General features: G+C 41.1%; 1 protein-coding gene across 1 annotated transcript; it reads right to left on the bottom strand.

The window, feature by feature from the left end:
• Positions 1-1,050: 1,050 nt before the first annotated feature.
• LOC149275797 (natterin-4-like) lies at positions 1,051-8,826 on the bottom strand. Its single transcript, XM_089504329.1, is given in 4 exon segments — positions 1,051-2,098; positions 2,101-2,853; positions 3,341-3,407; positions 8,644-8,826. Coding segments are annotated over 3 exon segments (1,047 nt in total). The 5' UTR covers positions 3,345-3,407; positions 8,644-8,826; the 3' UTR covers positions 1,051-1,808.
• Positions 8,827-12,970: the final 4,144 nt, after the last annotated feature.

Here is a 12,970-nt window from a genome sequence, read left to right as displayed (position 1 = left end):
AATGAGTGGGTTTATCTCTTCTTCACCTTCAGGATATTTAACCTAGTTGTTTTTACAGATTTCTGTACTGACACATGTAATGACTGGGCCTCTTCTACTAGGCAGATGGGTTTGGGAGTCCTTGTCTGGGTGACCATATTTTGAAAAGCAAAGAAGAAGGCATATTTACCAAATGAATACCTAAAACCACATATGGCTATTACAACTCTCACTTTACATATCCTATAAACTCCAGGCAGTTGTAAGAGAAGCCACCACTTCTCAGTTGAATCAGTACAACAGACATGACAGACCTGTCTTTTGGCCAGGTAACATCCTGGTGATGGCAATGGGGCACATTTCTCCACCATCTTCCTTCTTGATGGGCCTTCACCTCAGGACAAAGAAGGATGGTAGCCCCATCAATGACAATAGTGGTGACAGTGTCCTTGCCTCTGACAATGTATTTCCTGAGATAGTTGGTGTTCTGGGTCTTTGAGATGTTCAAAGTCTGGGCCTGTTTGTTCAGCTACAACCAAACTTTCCTAAGTACAGTGAGGCACGCAGCACCCCCAACACCTCTCAATCAATCCCTAAGTGTCTCAGTTTCTCTCTCAGCTTACTTCAGTTACTACAAACTGAGAATGAAGGGCAAAAAGTAGTTCGCACTCAGCTCATCAGGGAGAAGAGGAGGAGGCAGAGGTGTACCCTTCCCTTTATACTCAGAGAAAAGTAAACTGCAATAACTTCTCTTAGCTTGTGCATTCTACAATATGAATAACACTTGTCATCTTGACCATGTTCTGAAGTTGCTTGGCTGCATACATCTTTGTTGCCATCCCTGAAAGGTTGGCAGGTATGTTGGCTCTGACAGGGGAACTCACACACATTTACAAAAGAGGCTCTTTATTTTTGGAACTGCTCCAGAGCTCAAACCATCTTCCTCTGGCCCTCTCTGGAAGATATAACAGGTCTTACAGGAAATTGGGTTTTGAATCTTTACAGGAAATTTGGTTTTCTCACCTCTTTTCTCAGAAATAATAAAAAGTCACATGGCAGCTTAAAGGCTATAAAATTTATTATATCATAAAATCATGTGGAGTATAGTCCGCTGCATCAGAGACATGGTGTGCCCCCCAGAATTACAGGATTAAAGCGCAGTACGTGTCTTCAGGGGTGAGGTATTAATTAGACAATGAAGCCAGAGAGGAGTTGAACGCTGAATGTACTGACTATGACAATTACAGTATTAACAGCAGCCATACACACACACACACACACACACACACACACACACACACACACACACACCAGTCGTTCCTGATAACAGAAACATCCCGAAAGTAGATTAACTAATAACCATGTGTAGTGTAATAAGAAAACTTAATTTTGATTCAAGTATTTGGTAACAGATTGTAACCTCCTGATTAACCTAATGTGTGTGTGTGTGTGTGTGTGTGTGTGTGTGTGTGTGTGTATATACATTTTGGAATTTGCTACCACAAGATGTCCACCAATGTAGTTAAAGAGGCAGCTGTTGCCTCCCATATTTGGTGGGATGGTGAATCTGCTCCAGTTTTTCAGCAGAAATTTAATGGAGCTATCCAAGCTTCTGAACCTACTTTGGAGATGAAGTTCAGCCCCTTGGATAACTCCTACAAAGTTCATATTTAAAGACAGAAATATAGAGCCCTTTCCTGCCAGCATGTATCTGTTGACATAGGTTCTTTCCTTCAAAGGACCATCCCACAGAATCAATGGGTCTTCAAATTACTACCAGAGCATTTCTTCATTACTCATTTTTTCTGCAGGCAAACTTGACTTCTCTTCTAGGCATGAGATTCATTACAGGGTTCCGCGTCTGGGATAGGATGACATCGTTTTACAATGGCACTGACTTCTTCCACAACCAAATTTTGGCTGACTCCTTGCACAGTTGCCCTTCGCTTCACCCCAGTTTTGTACTGGCGAATCACCGAGGCACTGAAGGGAATCTCTGCTTTCATTTTAATACCTTCCATTTCCACTTCACACTCGTGGTTGGGTTGGACCTCCAGTTCCACTTCTACGGTATGCACCTCCTTCTCAGACACTGAAGAACCCTCACTCTGGGTGATGTTTTTTCTACAGAAATAGACCAACACATTCCTATGATTCTAGGGATTCCTGCAGTTAGAGTAAAGCTCATACCAAATGACAAAGAGTTGCTAAGATCCCAGTGATGCTCATGAGCTATTTCTTTGGATAAGGAAGCTTTCTTCTTGATTGCCTTACAGTCGTAATTTCTGATTTTGCTGGTTTTTAAAGCCACAGCCTCATTTTCATACTCCCCACGCTCCTTAAAGTATTTGACGTTGTAGATTTTCTGAGATACGTAGTCTTTATTAACAGTGAGGACATCAGAGGATTTGTACCAGTACTCTGAACCATCTATTCCTATAAAAAAAGCTGTATTCTGTCGGTCAACCTCCCCTAGCCCATATTTATTTTTTGCAATGTAAAATCTGTCTCCTCAGCAAGTACCAATAGAATTGGATGGAACACCCCCAGCATATCCGCTTTGCCATTCCAACAGTTCTAGGTCATTTTCATTCACCAAAAGCCAGAACCTGGCACTTTGACCTTGTTTCCCAGCGAAAGGGTAGAAACAGAATGAACCCTCATTTGGACTGTAGAATCCAGCTTGACAATCCTCAATAGCACAAGTATATTCTTTCCTCTGGGCATAATTGTTCCACAGTGAGACAGTTTCTTGTGGGATAGTTCCCTGAAATGCCACCCACTTCATACTTGTATTCTGAAAAGCCTCATTTCCCCGATCAGCCTGTCGCTTATTTCTTTTCAGTGTCACTGGTGCTTGCCTTCCATCTTTCCCTGAGAATACAAATTGAAAGAGGTAAAAGAGAATGAGAATGGCAGGGAAGTAGCTTCAGTTGTGAGTGCCTAAATACCCCAAAGGCACCTGATCTCATCTGATCAGGCCAGCCCTGGTTAGACTTGGATGGGAGACCAACAGGTGCTGTAGACTATATTTCTGAGGAAGGAACTGGCATAACCACCTCTGAGTAGTCCTTGTCTAAGAAAACCTAATGAAATTTATGGCATCACCCTGTTGACAGGCAACTTTGGAGGCGCGCGCGCGCACACACACACACACACACACACACACACACAGAGTTTCTCTTGCCTGTAGTTTGGGGGTAGTCTGATTCTCTTCCTCAGATTTATAAGAACCGATTCAAAGGGGAATCTATTAAAAATGTGCCCCTGCCTTAACCATGCAAGTCAGATGATGAGACCAGCTACCCTGGGAGACGAAATCAATGCAATGAGCTGCCTTTCCCAGAATTGGGATTCTTACCCATTTGAGGCCCAGTTCTACAAAGCAAGGTGGTTATCTTCAGTGGTAGATGCAGCTAGGGAAAGAGCTTGGAAATTAATAAATATTATTTAATTAATTTATTTCATATTTAATTAAATATAAACATAATATTTGATTAGTATAAATCAGCATTGTGGTGAAGGCCATCATGGTTTCTCCTGTAACTTGCAGCATCTGCTATCCAAAGCAGCTGCCTAACTTTGTCTCCTGGTAGAGCCAAACCTGGTCAATGGGTGTGAACACTTCACTGCCTGAGAAAACATGGGCATAACATTTAACATTTAAATTACACACTAAGCATTTAACATGCATGGTAGGGGCCACATTCTGTAGTAGACACTGCTTTGCCTAGGACAGGGATGGGCAAAGTGTGGTCTTGGGGTCACAAGGCTGTTTTTTGCAGTCCCTAACTTTCTTGATCCCCTCTTAATGGCTTGAAAAAGGGTGAACACTCTCTCTTGGAGGCTTCCCAGAGCACTGCACCCCCTTTTAAACAGGGCCTAAGCCACTCTGCCTTGTTTAACATTAGAAGATACCCATTTCTCACAACCAGAAGTACAGTCAGTCCCCCTCATCCACGGATTTTTTATCCACGGATTCAAGCATCCACGGTTTGAAAATACTCAAAAAAAGTATAAATTTCAAATAGGAAACCTTGATTTTATATAAGGGGCTATGCCATTATATTTAATGGGACTTAAGCAGCCATGGATTTTGGTATCCACAGGGGGTGGTGGTCCTGGAACCGAACCCCAGCAGATAATAAGGACCCACTGTATATTTATTATCCAGAGACTCTTTTCTGCATCCTTTATCCCATCAGAAAGGGCAGCTGGAGCTGGTGAAAAAAATGATCAAGGAAACCAGAACATTAGACCAAAGCAGGGCAGAGTTGAAATATAGTTGAATTAGATCAATGTTTTGTGTCAGTTTTGATTTTCAATCTCTTTTGAAAAGCACATTGGCAAGGGCTCAGTTTTCTCTCTCAGACCTTAGGTGAATGGCCTTGGAATTGCCCATGTTGCAACACATCTGTTTTTATGGCTTTTTATCCCTGGACTGTATGTCTGGTCAACAGAAAAGAGTAACTGACCTCTCCTGGATGACTGCAGGAATGAAAGTTCACCTTTTAAATAAGTAGGAGGGTCATCCTGTACTGTTCAACTTTTAAAAACAAAACAAAAAATGAACAAACAAGCAAAAATATCATCCAATACCAGACCTTATCACACTAGTGGAATCTCAAACAGAAACGGGATTTAAATTAGAACTAAATTAGAAAGAAACCCCACAAATGCAGGAAGATTTTCACACGACGTTACTGTCAAAGTGAATTAATGCGAAGATAAAGTGAAGGCAAAAGGGACAAAAAAGGCAGCTTTTTACTTTTGGGAAGTTCCAAAAATAAAAAGCTGCCATTTTTGTCCCCTTTACATTTGATTTATTTTCGCGTTATTTCTGGTCTGGCGAAACGTGTGATAAACTTCCCACATTTGTGGTTCCCCCCCCCTAATTTAAATATACTTTACATTCCGTTTCTTGCTAGTGTGATAAGGTCCACCCAGTTAGTGCTATAAGCAAACTAGGTCCAACATACACTTGTCTATGCCTTTGTTCATTGCAGAAATTAGAATTCTCTTTCTCCCTCATCTAAACCTAAATCACCTTCTTTCTGTAGAAGCCAGCTCCTTCCACAACTTTTTAGTGGCTGGTGGAGAGTGGGAGGCATTGGAAAAACCTCTAGTTATCTTCTGTAGCTAGAATGATAAAGTCATTTTCTAGGACTGCCTTGGAGTCCCCTGAAGATCTTAGAAGACTGCACTGCCCCAGGGACATAGCCAAGGGGGTGGGTGGGTCCGTGGGGTCCGGACCCCCCTTCTGTTAGGTACAATGAATGGTGTAATGGCACTTAGTCTGGACCCCTCCCCTTCCCAAAATCTTAGCTATGTCCCTGCCTGCCTTGCTCTGCCCTCCCTCCCAACAGGGGCATCCCCATCTCTTTTGCAGAGGGCCCCTGGCTGGTGGCTGATTGGCAACCATCTCCCTGGGTGTTCACCCCCTTCTGTGCTTTCACTTACGGTGGTGTGCACCCACCATACCCCTAGTGATGCTACTGGGCCACTTGGATTTTTTTCTGGAGCGGGAGGAAAGCAATTTTGGTAGCCCACATGCTCTCAGAAGATCCCATGGCAGAAAACTGCCCTCCTGACCTACTGCAGTTGCTTACTCTTGCACTAGAATGTCAGTGGTGGATCACATAACGTTATTTTGATGAAAGGACTTAAGCTACAGCTCTCCATTGTCAACCACTCTTTTGGATGTCTCAGGGGCCTGACAAACTTGGTGCCAACACAGGGCTCTAATCCAGAGAGGAGGGTAGCCACAAGAGGTAGTTTTTACCATGTCAAGAGAGATAGTCAATCTGCTCTGAGTTTAAAGGACCTGTTCAAGATGCCAAGCCTTAGTCCTCTAAAATAGATCCAGCAGATAGCGTAACTTTTTTTTTAAAGTTCATACCATAGTAGATCCAGAAACATCCTGATGTGGCAGATGCCAGCCACCACAGACTTTAGTCAACTTGAAGCAATTTTTATATAGCACCTGATATGTTTGGCAAGCTTTTTTACACAGTTCTGCTTAGAATTGTAAGATTGACGTTCACACTGGTGTTCTCTTGCTCAGAGGCGATCAGAGGAATGATGAGAACGAAGAGCAAAAGATGCATCTAAAATGAAAAAGACAAACTGTTTGAGGGCACTTTTCTTTCATAATTTGAGGGCTCTCTTTGAAATATGGTTGCTATATCTTTCAGAGGTAAGTTCTCAGTTATAAATCCTGATTTTCAAATGTCTCTGAGGATGCTTCTATACTACCCCATCCCCCCAATTTTTCTGTAATTACCATACTTTGCAATGAAAGAATATTGCATGTCATTTATTACAAACACGGCAGGAATACCACACTATTGAGAATTGACAGCTGGAAGTGGTCACAAGTACCAAGCGTACAGCTGGAACAAGTAAATACTCCATGTGAACTCCTGCAGGCCAAATTCACGCTCCTTGAATATACCTTGGCCAAACTGTACCACCATTTAGGCAGGACAGATGTTGACTATGAATGCCTTATACTAGATCAACTTGTTCCACCATTTTGCTCAAGATTGCAGTGGTGGCCCTAAGCATCTAATTCAATGGGGTGAAGAATTTAAGTTTTAGTCCAAACTCGACTGTTGAAACATTTTTTAATGCAATTGTAAATTTCCCCCATTTCAATTTATTCTGTTTCTTCCTATTTTTATTTCTCATTTTCTCTTTCTCTGGTCAACTTGCGGCCATCATTTATTTATTTATTTATTTATTTATTTATTTATTTATTTATTTATTTCACATTTCCTCAGCTTTCTCCGTGGAGGAATTTATTATTGTTTCTTGGACTCTCTTTGTAGTATAGTGGTTTGAGTCTTGGACTATGACTCTGGAAACCAGGGCTCGATTCCCAGCTCAGCCATGAAACTCATTAGGTGACCTTGGGCAAGTTGCACTCTCTCAGCGGAATGCAATGGCACCTTGGATCACTGGAAGGGGGAGAGGTAGAAGGAAAGGGATGGCTGGTTGTCTTCCCCAATAGGAACGACAAGCATCCCAAGGGAAAACCCCGATTCCAAACAGGCTCCCTTTCCGTAGTGTGAACAGGGGGGCCTTTTGGAATTGAGGTTTTGCCCGTGGCAGACCCAGGATCAAATGCGGGTCATGCCACCAGTGGGAATGGGCCCTATATGTATTTTAATTAGTATAATTCTATTGGAGCCAAAGATGTTGTACATTATTTTTCTTCACCTCTACATTTCCTAACATCAATTCTGTGAAGCGAGTTAAAGAGAGAAGCTGCTCATTGTGACTGAATGAGCTTTATGAGGAAACTGAGATTTGAACCACAATGGAGAACTCAGCTGGAGAGGACTGCCTCACTCCACCCACCATCATCCCAGAGCCTTAGAAGGCAATGGAGGACTCAGCTGGAGGTTGATTGTTTTGATTGTTTGACTAATGGTTTTAATGATTTATTTTAGTTTTTGTCGTTGTTATATTTGGAGTTTTTGTTGTATATTTGAAATGGGGGGGAAGGAGGAATTATGTGTATTGTGTTATATTGTATTAGAGTTATAGGTGTATTGTATTAATGTATTGCATTCCATTAGAGTTGCATTTGCTATTATTATATAATTTCTTTTTACTTGTTTTGCTCTGTTAATTGTTATGTAATTTGCTTTGTTAATTTTATTGTTGCTATAATTATTATGTATTTTTGTTGCTATAATTGCTCTGTATTTTTGTTATTTATTGGTATTGTTAATCGCTATCTCATTTTATTATTGTTGTTTAACGCATTGCTATGTTACATTTGTTTTTTTAATTCATGTTTATTGTTATTGCCCTGTATTATCTCCTCTGTTGTAAGCCACCCAGATTCCCAGTGATTGGGCGGCATATAAACAAATCCTATTATTATTATTATTATTATTATTATTATTATGCCTTATCATGTAACTCTAGAGAGTTGTAGAGTTGGAATGGATCTATTCTATTCTCTGGTCAGCAAGTGTCTTAGGAATCAAGTGCCATATAAATAAATCCTATTATTATTATTATTAAGATTATCTGGAGAGTCTTTTCTCTCTGTCCCACTATCTCCTTAAGCTTATTTAGAGGCAACAAGGGAGAAGGTCTTCTTAGTTACTGTTCCAAGAACTCCCTCCGATGTCTATCACACTATACTCTTAAAGTGCTACAATTCCACTTTGACTGCTCTAGCTGCCTCCTGTTGCATTCTGGGATTGGCAGTTTTAAGGAGGGGTATTTAGAATTCTCAGGCAGAGAATACCCCTCCTTAAAACTGCCAATCCCAGAATGCAACAGGAGGCAGCTAGAGCAGTCAAAGTGGAATTGTAGCACTTTAAGAGTATAGTGTGATAAACATCCTTGATGGCCCTATCCTTGCTCTCCTCCTGTCAGTAAAAACATTTTTATGCTGTGAGGCTTTGGAAAACTAATTGGTGTGGACTTTTAATGCTGTATGGTACTGTTTAATATTTGTATGTTGTCATTAAATGAATTCTAAAGTTATTAATGTCAAATGCTTTTACCTTGTTGTTTATATTTATATTGAAGCTTTTGTACAGTTTTAATCTGTATTGTTTTTAAATATGGTTTTAGCGTCATTGAGTCTCACAACTGAAAGATGGGATGATAACAACAACAACAACAGCATCAGCAGCTTACCTTTTAATCCAGAGTTGCTCTGTACCCATGGACTGCCTTCCTACCTTTTAAATTATATAGCCAACGCAGTGGGATGTGTTTTTCTGCATGTAGATCTCATAGCTATGAGGGATGTTGTGCTGGTTGTGGTAATGAGGAGAAGGTTCAGTGTCCATGGGATCAGCGGCTTGCTTTGCTTTTAGAACAAAGATTTTGCAAACTCTTTCTGGATGCTGCTCAAAGGGGATATATCAAAGCTAAATGGTAAATGTGCACCAAATGAAACAACACCATCCTGACCCAATGTTTGCAGCAAATATTTGAGTAGTCCTTGAAGAAATTTGGTGTTCTATTTAACAGTAAAGTATCATGAGTGTATTTTAAGGAATGTTCATGCAATATATAGCAGCATACTAAATGAAAGCCAAGCTTAAAGTATGTGTGCTTTTGTGAAAAATGCATAGGGGTTTTTTTGGGTGGGTGGGGGGGGAAGAGGGAATTCTGTTATTAACAGCCCATGGGAAAATCCCTCTGGTTCTCATGGATGCTTCTTGTTCTGTATCTAAAGGCAGCCAATGTAAAGAGAGACAAGCTATAGTAGGAAGAACCAGTTACAAGTGAGTCAAACTAGTCCAGGTCATACATGGGTGATCAAGGGATTTCACCAGGGTTAGTGTAGTGATTCACTGACATGGAAGACTTTGGCTGTCCTTGCTAATCTGGCCAGATCTGGCCATTGTGGTACATGCCTTAGTTGCCACGTTGTTTGGACTACTGTAAAGTGTTCTACCTGGGCTGCCTTTGAAGAGTGTTCAGAAACTTCAGCTGGTCCAAAGGGCTGCATCCAAAGCTGGCACATGTTACAGAGACCATACGGTGCCCCTGTTTAAACAGTTCCACTGGCTGCTAGTTTGTTTCCAGGCACAATTGAAAATGCTGGTTATGACCTATAAAACCCTAAATTGCTCAAATCCAGGCTATTTGTCAACAGGAGAGGCCCTTCTCTCAGTAGATTATCTTGACAGGGCCAATTCCACAACAATAGCACTATTGGAAGATAACAGAAAAATAGCGCTATAGTGATTGATATTTTTGCACAGTCATGCAATTGCTCTTTAATGACAACATAAAACTGAAAGATAATCGCTATTGAGTTCCGCATACATCCATTAGTGTATCAGTATTAAATTGTGGTTGAACATTGCACACATGCACTGTTTTGGTGCTACTGTGCATGTTTGAAAGTTATGTTTCTTTCCCGCACTGAATAAAATGAAAATTATATAGTTCACAACATTATTTTTATCCAGTGCAAACAAAATTGTGCCCTATAAATCAAAACAAGACTGAAATTCATCACAAAACCGATCCTAGCACTGAGAACGAATTGCCTGCACCAAAATGCAGTCTGGGTGAAGGTCCCAGATTGCTTTCCCCATAGTGTGAAGGAAACGCTATGAACTTCTACACCTTCACAATCGTGCTTCATTCGCACTATTGGTAAGCCATTCATGGCACTTCCCCTTGAATGAGAAGTTGCAGGAGCATTCCAGTGTCTGCAGGGGAGAAGTACTGGATGAGAGCGGTATCATCTGAAAATCTTCAGCACAATTTTGTGATTATTTCAGGAGCATTTCTTTTTCTCCCATTTCTTTTCCCTGTCTGATAATCTCCATAGTCCTACCACCATCACAAAGCACAGCCCCTAGACACTGCAACTCCCTTCCCAGAGAGGCCAGAACGGCAGCTTTCTTGTAGTTCTTCTGTTGGGAGGCCAAAAGATTTTTATTCAGATTTTATTCAGGCTTTCAAAACAAAGTTTTGAAAGAAGAAGTTAGTGGGCTTGCATTGTTTGAACTGAAATATTTTTATGAGCTTTTATCTTTTAAAATAGCATGCTATTCTTTTGTTGTGCAGTTTATTTTAATACTGTAATAATAGTTTAATCCTATTTTAATGCTTAGTTTTTGTATTGGATTTTGTATGGTTCTTTTAAATTGTGAGCCATTTTGAATCCCAATTTTGAGGGGAAAGTGATGCATAAATAAATATAATAGTAATAGTAATAATATCATTATCATAATTCTGGGATATTTCCCCTGAGGACTTTCTTCTTAACATTATTTTTAACTTTTCCAAGCTGCTGAATTTTCTTTAGTCTGGTGATTACTTTTGCTTGCATGGGAGGATGGTGCAATCTTGCTTTCATAAGTGACAGAACTCAGCATTTAGTCTGAGTGTGATTGATTTTCAAGAATACAGAAGTTGGTGTCACTAGCTTAGAGATGGGTTTTTCCATAGCATTGTACTGCATGTTTCAAGCAAAACTGGAAATTCAAAGGTCACTGCGTCACTCCCACCATTATTAAGCAACCACTGGTCACCACAGGATTTTGAAATCAATGCAAGAGTTAAGAATGTACTGTAATCTTTAAAGCTGACCTAGGGCAGAAGGTGTGTCAGAGGACAGTATGGCTTGAAAATGTTCTTAGTTTGAAGAGCTGCCCTGTTTAAATTTAGTTAAAAAGAGAAAGAACTGTAAGAAGACAGAGCAGAGCACAGCAAAAATGAGCAGGCATACAAGTCAGCTGGCAACAGTCTCCATTATAATGAACTATATGATATTTTTCTTTCCCTCCAATCATATTATTTCTATATTTGCAACTTGACATATAAATGAATGTATGCAAATACCATGGATATTTGTGTTCTCTTTTTTAGTTATCCATAAGTAATCATCTGAGACACACCCTATCTATATCTTGAGATTCCCTCACAGCTACAGTTATAAATTGCTAGAAGACAGAATGAAAGGCATGTTACTATGATTTATTTCAAGGAGGAATTGAAGTGGGAAGAAAAAGATCCACTTCAGATCGTGAAAGAAGAAAGGGCAGAGCAGACCAGGGATACTGGATTAGGAATAAATTGTTCCTCCTCCCACCCTCTCCCCCTCTCCTCCCTACCAGCTGGGCTTAGATTCTCCTCTACCTTGTTTTGATCATTCTGAAGCTTCTAAAGAGTGAAGAAGGTAGGATCGAAGACTCCTGTCTATGGGAAAACAACCACTCTTCTGTCTCCTGATCGCAGACCTTCTGCAACACCATTTGACACCTGCCAACCAGGAGCTAGAAGGTTGGCCCTGGAGTTTAACAAAGCTAAGCACCCTCTCATGCTCAAATGGGCCCTTATTCCTGAACCACTCCAATATACCCTTCACAAGCCCCTCCCTCCCTCCCTTCCTTCCTGGAACAGTGGGTGCTGGACAAAGCATGCCTTTCTTTGCTCCAGCCCTCCATGGCTTTCTTGTGGCATCTGTCCACACACAAGTGGCAAGAGCATCTACCTTGTACCAACTGCCAGTGCTGTGGAGATTCATGTGTCCACCTACATAGGCTGTGTGGAGAGATCTTGTAGCACCTTTGAGACTAACTGAAATAAATAAATTTGCAGCATGAGCTTTCATAGACTTCAGTCTACATCCTCAGATGCATTTGGCAGAGTGGAAGCCAGGCACAGACATATATATGCCATTGGTATGTGAGAAAGGAGATTAACGCTCAGCATTTTGAAGCGGCGCCAGCCTCCCAGTCTGAAGCCGGGACACAGGATGGAGGTGGGGATTATTGCACACACTCAATTGCCACCAAACTGCCGGCTGCCATCAGGTCCAAGCTGTACTCTGCCAGCACTTTTTAGAAGCGGCTGAGACCTGGGCTGATGGTGGCTGGCTTCGATTTAGTATGAAATAATCCCCGCCTCTATCCCACGTTCCGGCTTCAGCCTGGGTGGCTGGAGCTGGTTTAAAATGCTGAGCGAGAAGCTCTGATGTCAGTTCAAATTCTGTGTGTATGGAAATGAAGTTGCAGGTCCAGTTTTAACAATGGTCATTAGTGCACAAAAGCATAGGAAACTGGTTTTTGTGCATGGAGATGAACTGGCAGATCCAGTTTTGCAATGGGACTAGACTGTGGTGAGGAGAATAGATGAATGTAGACCATCTCCAGGGGATAGGGTCAGACAGTGTTGAAGTGTGTGTAGTGAATAAGGAAACCATTGTCTTTGTTCAATCCATTGCTGAGGGATTGTAGTTTGTGGATGAATTCCAATTCTGCTGTTTCTCTTTCCAGTCACCCAACCACCACTTGTTTGGTTCTAACTTGAGCTTGTGTCAAATCAGTGATTCCTAGGAACTTTGCGTGCAGTGGGACTCCTCTAGTATCAAGAGGGTTATTTGACTGTAAATTAGAAAGGGAAAAAAACCACCAGTTTATACAGTATTATACTAAATACTGTAAAGGCACCAGATATTGTTTGATCTTGGAAGCCAAGCAAGTTCAGACCTGGT

The sequence above is a fragment of the Sceloporus occidentalis genome, unplaced genomic scaffold, assembly GCF_023333645.1.
Source record: "Sceloporus occidentalis isolate IW3139 unplaced genomic scaffold, rSceOcc1.0.p SCAF_265, whole genome shotgun sequence".
NCBI lineage: Eukaryota > Metazoa > Chordata > Lepidosauria > Squamata > Phrynosomatidae > Sceloporus > Sceloporus occidentalis.
The sequence above is the reverse complement of the archived record's forward strand: the minus strand, read 5'-3'. Positions and strand labels throughout refer to the sequence as shown.